Source organism: Callithrix jacchus, chromosome 10 (genome assembly GCF_049354715.1).
Source record: "Callithrix jacchus isolate 240 chromosome 10, calJac240_pri, whole genome shotgun sequence".
Taxonomy (NCBI): domain Eukaryota; kingdom Metazoa; phylum Chordata; class Mammalia; order Primates; family Cebidae; genus Callithrix; species Callithrix jacchus.
In genome coordinates, this window is record NC_133511.1 from 63566517 (window position 1) to 63575000 (window position 8484).

The following is an 8484-nucleotide window of genomic DNA, read 5'->3' on the forward strand; positions in this document are numbered from 1 at the left end:
TAGGCAAAATTGTGTATTTACCACAAGTGTTTTTAGGTATCATATCTCTCCTTTCCCTGTTTGCCATCCTCTCATACTATTCATTATGATAATACTACCTTAATTTGTGTATGCTCACATGTGAATTACCTCATGTGATACTTTTTTGTTTTTGAGATGGAGTCTTGCTCTGTCACCCAGGTTGGAGAGCTGTAGTGCAGTCTCTACTCACTACAGCCTGTGCCTCCTACGCTCAGGTGATTCTCCTGCCTTGACCTCCTGAATAACTGGAACTGTAAGCATGTACCACCACACCTGGGTAATTTTTGTATTTTTAGTAGAGACGGGTCACCATGTTGGCCAGGCTGGTCTCGAACTCCTGACCTCTAGTGATCTGCCTGCCTCAGCTTCCCAAAGTGCTGGGATTACTGGTGTGAGCCACTGAGCCTGGCTCCCTCATGTGATTCTTATGATGGCTTTGGGGGATTGGCAGGGCAAGGGCTATTATCCTCATTTTATTTACTCAAAGAAATTAATTAGGCTCAGAGTAATTAAATGACATACCCCAAGTGACTCAGTTGATACATGATGGAAATGGATTTTAAACTTGGGCTTTTAACTCCTTTGCTGTCTATAACCCAAGCACAACCCTCCATGCTAATTTTTTGGTTGTTTTCCTATTTTTTCAACACTTAATTTTTTTATACCAGTTAGTAGCTAACGTAATAGGGAAAAAGTAGACTAGATTGACAACTCAGCTGGGTCTTAGCCCTATTTTGCCACTGACTTATGTGACCTTGAACCAATCTCTTTCTCTTTCTGAACCTCATTTTACTCATCTGTAAAATCAAAGCGTTGGAAGTACTTTCTGTTCCGTCATTCTGTGCCTTAGAGTTTGATTTTGATATATAGAACTTGTTCATCACCTTTAAAGGGAATGTTTACTTATTTTTTATATGACATAAAAAGTATGCTTGTTATCAAAATACCCAGTCTTCAAAAATACCAGCAGTACATAAGGTTGGGGTAGTACAGTGAAGGCATAGTGTTGTACTCTCCCAAAGTTGATAGTCTTTTGGACAAGAAAAAACAAATGAATTATGTTTAAAGTATATCCTGAATTTATTTTTCCAGAATACTGCTAGCTATTCTGGATTTGTTATAAGAACATGTTGTCAGAGCTTGCCTTATTTCCTTCTTTGTGGGTTCATGATTTGCTGTAGGGTCAAAGAAGCTGTATTTAGCACTTTTTTATATGATGGAATTGGGATCTCGGACATTCTCTAGGCTTGGTGAGGAATATATTGGATTTGGTAGAATATTTCTCCTGCTTAATTCCGTTAGTGGTGAACTGGCAAAGTCAGTTTTTCTTGGACTCATAGGAATTAAAGAACAAAACTGAAGACATTATCTGGTTTTAAAACTTACTTTCTTGCTAAGATCTCCATTTGGTCTCTCTTTCATATTTTATGAAGTCTAAGATGCCACTCATTGTAAGATACACCATTATTTGTATACCAATCAAGGAAAATAAAGCTGCCAATTAAACCATAACATACTTTTGATTGTAGGACACACCTCTGTTTAAGAGACATTAATGTGAAAAAATGTATATCCAAGAATCAATGAAGTATGGTAATTGCTTCATTGAGGGATCTTGATTCAATTCTTAGAAAACAAGACCCTACCTTTAATTAGACTTGACAGGATTAATAACTCTCTTTTCCTCAACCTTAGTCCCTTTGTCCCTGTGAGCAGTAGATATGCATATAGAAGAATCCTTTAAGAAAGCTGAAGCTGGAGACTGGCCATGATTTGACATGGATGGCTCAGAATGGTGCTATGGATTCTTTCCTTTTCTTTTAGAATGCATATTTTCTTGGCCATTTAAGCCTGACAGTGATATAGCTGATGATGTGGATCCAGTTCTAGCATAGTATTTAGAAGGAGACCAGAATTCAAGTCTAATTCCTCTCTTTAACCTGTGTGTACCCTGGACAAATAGCAGTCATTTCCCACAACAGACCACATATACAATGGTGGTCTCATAATATTATAAGGGAGTTGAAAAATTCTTATCACCTAGCGATTGCTTAAGTTTAAAATAAATGTAGCATAGCCTAAGTATACACTGGTAATGTCCTACTTAGGCCTTCACGGTTACGCATCACTCACTGACTGACCCAGAGCGACTTACAGTCCTGTAGGCTCTGTTTATGGTAAGTGCTTATATAGGTGTATCCTTTTATTTACCTTTTAAACCATATTTTTTATTGTACCTTTTTTATGTTTAGAAACACAAATACTTACTGTTGTGTTATAGTTGCCTGCAATAACATGCCGTACAGGTTTGTAGTCTAGAAAGCAATAGGCTGTACAATATAGCCTAGGTATGTAGCAGCCAATACCATCTAGGTTTGTATAAGTACACTCTATGATGTTCACATGATGACAAAATTACCTGATGACATTTCACAGAACGTACCCCATTGCGAAGCCACACACAACTGTACTTAACATCTCTGAACTTCAGTTTCCAAATCAGTAAGAGTAGACATAATAATAGTACTCAGAGCCATAATGAGGATTAAAGAATGTGATATATGTAATGTGTTCAACATGATATCTAGCCTGTAGTACCAGTCACACTATTATTATTCTCTGAATCTGACAAGCGCTTGACCAGATAGACTTCTTTCAGTCTCAAGAAAGAATTAACTATAATTGTTTATTGACTAAGTCCCTTGTCTTTCTTCCTGTACAGATAAGTCAGCTGAGGATTATAATTCTTCTAATGCTTTGGTAAGTATTTACTTTATTTTGATGTAGTAATAAAGGTACATGTGGAGGTAAGGATCAAGGCAGTGTGGTAGAGGCAGAGCCTGAGCTAGGAGGCACTCATATTAGTCAATTAGTCACTCCCCTACCCTTGGCCTCAGAATTCCTGTCTATCCAATAAAGAAATAAGATATAATAAGTAGGGGGTATCCCTTCCAGCTTTAATGTCCTAGAAATTCTTTCTTTGTGATTATATTTTTATTTTTTATTTTTATGGATTCATAATAGTTGTAAAACGTTCTAGAAATTCTAACCTTGGAACCAGAAGATACAACATTTAGGCTCGGTTTTTTAATTTGTAGGTTTGAACCTTGGGAAACTCAGTTTGCCTCTTTGAGTTTCAATTTCTTCATCAATAAAATGAGTATGATACACTCTGCCCTTACCCGGACATGTCTTCAGATACCTACATTTAGAAGAAAATTTCCTCTCTTTGGTCTATGGAATCTGCAAAACCAACATTAGTACTAATTGTTGAAGGGAGCAGATTTTATTCATTTAAGGTCATTCATTCTGTCTTCTGAAGTTGTAATGAATGCTTTGACACTCAAAGGGATGTTATAGAAATCATGAAGAATTTGCTGGGAAGTAAACTAGATGATCTCAAAGGTTCTTCTGTCTCTCTCAATCTACAAATTCTATTTTCCAGGGCAATTACGAGGATAAAATGAGGGTCCTATAAATAGTAAAATATGATGCATATAAGAGAATACTGTCCCCCCCTTTTTTTTTTTTTAAAAAAAAAAAAGAGATGGGGTTTTGCTTTGTTGCCCAGGCGGGAGTGCAATGGTATAATCATAGCTCAGTGTAAACTCAAACTCCTGGGCTCAAATGATGTTCCTGCCTCAGCCCTCTGAGTAGCTGGGACTACAGGCATGAGCCACCATACTCAGCTAATTTTTAAAACTCAGCTAATTTTGGTAGAGACGAAGTTCTCATTATGTTGCCCAGGGTGTTCTCAAACTCCTGGCTTCAAGTGATCCTCCTGCCTTGACCTCCCAATGTGTTAGGATTACAGGTATAAGCTACCACGCCTAGTTGCTATTTATTTTTTACATCTGTTGGTGTCTCTTGTACATAAGTGGTTATTCCATGTTGAATTACTTAACATTTGCAAAAGCCCTAGTTTATACTGTGCCAAGTCTGGTGTGAATAAGTGACATTACAGAGATGGTCAGACATGTCCCAATACCTAAGAACCTCTTAGCCTTGAGGTTGACCTCAGGCAGCCAATTCTTCATGATTTCTGTTTGTGCTTGAACATACAGACAGACAATTATATTGCAGGATGCTAACCTTCATAAAGCCAAGGGCTGTCTCTGACTTGTTAATTGTTATATCCTGGGCATCTTGCAAGTCTTAGCATTTGGTAAACATTTACTGAATGAAAGGTTGGATGTGTCAGAGAAAGCTTCCTGATGGTAAAGTCTGAGCTGAATGAGTTAGTTATTTAGAGCAATAATTAAGGGAAAATGCAGGTATTCCACACAGAAAGAGAATAGCATGCGTGTGGGCAAGGAAGTTTGAGAAGTATACTTATACAAGGAACTGCGATGTAGTTTGTTATGACTCGAATGTGAATTGTGAAGGAAGTAGAGGTGGGTGATGAGGAGGAGTGGTAAGCAGGACATATCATGTAGGAGTTCGACTTTATCTTAAAGGTGATGAGAAGCTTAAAGAACTTAAGCAGGGGAGTAGTTAAGCTCTAACACAATACCGAGTCATCATCAAAATACTTTGAACCATGCTTCCAGCAGAGGAGACTGGTTTACTCTGATTCATTTTTACACTTATTGATTATAAAAAACAATATTCACACTTTCAATGCCTTGCAGACTATTGGATCCTTTCTTATTGACTCTCTGGATTCTCACAGGAGCTTTCTGAGGCAAGTTATTATCCTTGTAGATGATAAAACTGAAATGGAAAAGAGTAAATGGCAATAGGCATCTCTCATTCCCAGCCTATACTGCTTTCCCCTGATTCGTGCTGCCTTTCATCGAATGAGAGATGTGGTTAAAAGATGGGGAAGAATTTGCAAATATAAGATCTTTCAATAGTAAATTATTAAAGAAGAGGCTTTAAGCTGAATTGTGCTTTGTGTCTCAAATGTCTTTATGCTTTTGTAGGAAGTGTGATAGCTATTAATATTGAGTGCCTACAATGCACTGTGTTAAGAACTTTACGTATGTTATCATGATTAGCATCAGTTAACTGTGTATAAAGTATTGTCATCTCCATTTCATAGGCAGAAAAACAGACTTTCCTGAAGACTTATAATTAAACCACATTATAACTGGGGTCTTCTGAATCCCAGTTCAGGATTCTTTTCACTCTGGCAAGGAACAAAGAAAGAAGATGTCATTGAGGTCTTAGAAAGGAGACTGCAGTAAAGCTGCAGCTATGTTGTTTGTTATTGAGGAGTAAGAGCCCTGGGGTTCATGCCATATGGCAGGGAGGATAACACCTGCTTGGTAAAAACTTGTACTGGTTTAGTATCTGCAGTTAAAACCACTAAGCCTGTCAAGGACATTTTTCTCCCCTAATTCAGAACATTTGTCTAGTACTAGCTCAGTGCTCTATATGGCCTTACTAATTTTACATGGAGGATATGTTTTGTATTGTGGTAGCATGTCATCATTTTCCATATTGGTTTCACACAGATGATTCTCCTTGCGAAATAACCAAATATAATTGCTGCCTAAGAAATTAAGACTCAGAAAGATTAAGTGACTCACTCCCTACCTTTGAATGATTTAGTAGTAGAAACCAACACAAAATTCTGCTCTCCTGAGCATTCATGTATTCGTCATACCCTAAATATTGACTTAGAATCTTCTTTATGCCAAAGTATAGGTGATATAAAAATGAACATGCACTATCTTAATCCTTGAGAAAAAAAATTAATGACAGACTAGGCAGATAAGGGCTGCAAGAGAAGTATGAATAATGTGCAATAGGGTCATATTTGATGGAATTACTTATTCTGCTCTGAAGTAGAAGGAAGTTTGCTGAGTTTTTGGGCCTTAAAGCTTTGTTCATTTAACAAACATAATCTTAAAGTCCCTTTTAGCTCCAGATTCTATTTTCTGTAGTTCATTGATCTGAGATCTGACTCTAAAGTTCCATGGCATTTTCATGGCTGATTCTCATTTATAAAATGAATAGCTACTACATGATAGGTTCTTTGAAGTCAAGGACTAGTAAAATCTTTGCTCTTGATTTCATAATTTTTGTGATGACTCACAACACATAAACAAGGATTTATAATCTAGTGTTAGGTAAGCATCAGGTAATGAAACCAGGGAGAGAAAAAGGCAGTGCTTTCTTGTCTGATGGACGGCATGTACAAAAGTTGGGTTAAGGATTCAGTATCTTAGGCCAGAGAGTTTGGACTATGCTAGAGCTGAGGGAGAATTTTAAATAGAAGATTGATGTAGTTGGATACGTGATATCTAAACTAACACCTTAGAAAGAGTTCTCTGGAAATTGGATCAAGACAGTGAACTGAATCATCATGTGCCCACCTCTCTTGTTATCTCAAATTGCTTAATTTCAGAAAAGATTCTTAAAAACCAAATTAAAAGCAATGCTCTAAAACAAAGCATGATGTAAATCAACCATTGTGAGGAATTCATGGAAGACAGAAAGCAGATAAGGTCAGATTGATCAGAGCAGAAGAAGCCACCACAGCTTAAAGTATGTGTGAGAGAAGATGCCTAGGAAAATGAAAGTAGTTCCAGAGAAAATGGACTGAAAGAATATATACAAGAAGCAGGAAAGAGTCATGGGTAATCTTCAAGGGTAAATTAATTAAATTCTACCTTTGAAACAATCGGGGCAGCCTCGTCCTTACAGTGAGCAAAAGGCAGCAGGTGCATTTGATTCTAAGCCAAAACCAGCTAATTTTTTGAAGAAAGTTAACTGTCAACTTGAGGAAAGCTCTTGCTGTGGGTATAGGGGCCTGAGAGAGAAACAGAGGGGAACGTGAATTAACTGCAAAATTCTACCACAGATATAAAGAAGAGGAAACAGGAGAAGTAGCTCTGCAATGAAGGAAAATACATTAGTTTTCCATCCTAAGAGTAAATTTCTCATACTTTTAATACCTGGGAGGAGAGGAATCTCTATTTTTCCATGCCTACATACCCTAAAGTAACACTTGTCAGTAACCATCTCTCTATAACTCACAAACAGATTGCATCAGACCTCCCATTCAGAGAACAGTAGAGAAACAGACTTACATAAGTTTCAGAAAAACTAATGCTAATTACATACACCAATCCTTTTTTCACTTATAAATATGAATGAATAGCCAAGGATCTCCAGACATTTGAGAGAAATGCAACATTAAAGAGAAGGACCAAGATAAAGAAAGAAAATAAACCCAAGAGGAAATAGCTAATTCAGGAAATAACTTTTTTAAAAAAAATCTAATATGTTCAGAGAGGTTCTATAGATGTTGCATCTATAAAAACACCCTGCTATTAGAGCAATCAGAGGAGGAAAGAGTGTTCTTAGTATTAAAAGCATACAAAATAAATTCATGTCCAGGTGTGGTGGCTCATACCTATAATCCCAGCACTTTGAGAGGCCAAGGCAGGTGAATCACCTGAGGTTAGGAATTCAAGACCAGCCTGGCCAACATGGTGATTTAAAAAAAATCTAATATGTTCAGAGAGGTTCTATAGATGTTGCATATACAAAAACACCCTGCTTATTAGAGCAATCAGAGGAAAGGTTCTTAGTATTAGAAACATAAGAAATAAATTTATATCCAGGTGTGGTGGCTCACGCCTATAATCCTAGCACTTTGGGAGACTGAGGCAGGTGGATCACCTGAGGTCAGGAGTATGAGACCACCCTGGCCAACATGGTGAAACCCAGTCTCTACTAAAACATACAAAAATTAGCTGGGTGTGGTAGTACATGCCTGTAATCCTAGCTACTTGGGAGGCTGAGGCAGGAGAATCACTTGAACCTGGAATGTGGAGGTTACAGTGAACTGAGATCATGCCACTGCCTTCTGGCCTTGGTGACAAAGCGAGACTTTGTGTTTAAAAAAAAAAAAGAGAGAAAGAAATAAATTTATAAGTATTAAAGAACAAATGAATATAAGTGAAGTGGGAATTAATGATATAAAACATCAAAGATAGAAAATTTAAGAAATAAATGATAATAGAGAGTTGGTCAGGGGGATTCATACATAATTAGAGAACAGAGGCAGTAGAGTAACAAAATAATCAGAGAAATAATAGAAGAAAAATTTCCCAGCTAAAGAAAGGCATGAGTCTTCAGATGAAGGGCCTATTAATGACCAAGTCAGATAACTGAAAAGAGATAAAGAATAAAGAGAAAAATCTTAAAATCTTCCAAAGAGAATATAGTTCATGTCCACGGAACATTAGTATCAGATGTCTCATTAGCAATAATGGGAAAAACAGCAATAACTTCAGAGGGATGAAGCAAATTATTTAGAACCAAAAATTCTATACCTAATCAAACTAGCATTTAACTATAAGGTCAATATAAAGATATGTTTGGACATGTGAAGATCAAGGTTTACCACTCACAGATCACTTCTGAAAAGCTAATCACCAAACAGTTATAATAATTACCTCTGAGGTTAATGATGATTAAGAATACTCACTTAAAAATATTTTTATT

At 36.9% G+C, this 8484-nt stretch overlaps 1 protein-coding gene across 3 annotated transcripts in view; it reads left to right on the forward strand.

Moving 5' to 3' along the window:
* Nucleotides 1–8484, forward strand: part of PAK1 (p21 (RAC1) activated kinase 1) — a 97346-nt gene that overhangs the window by 40049 nt on the left and 48813 nt on the right. For all 3 annotated transcript variants that reach the window (XM_078340154.1, XM_078340155.1, XM_078340156.1), the window contains one exon: nucleotides 2744–2781. In XM_078340154.1, coding sequence (XP_078196280.1) covers nucleotides 2744–2781 — 38 coding nt within the window. The remainder of the gene's footprint in view (nucleotides 1–2743; nucleotides 2782–8484) is intronic.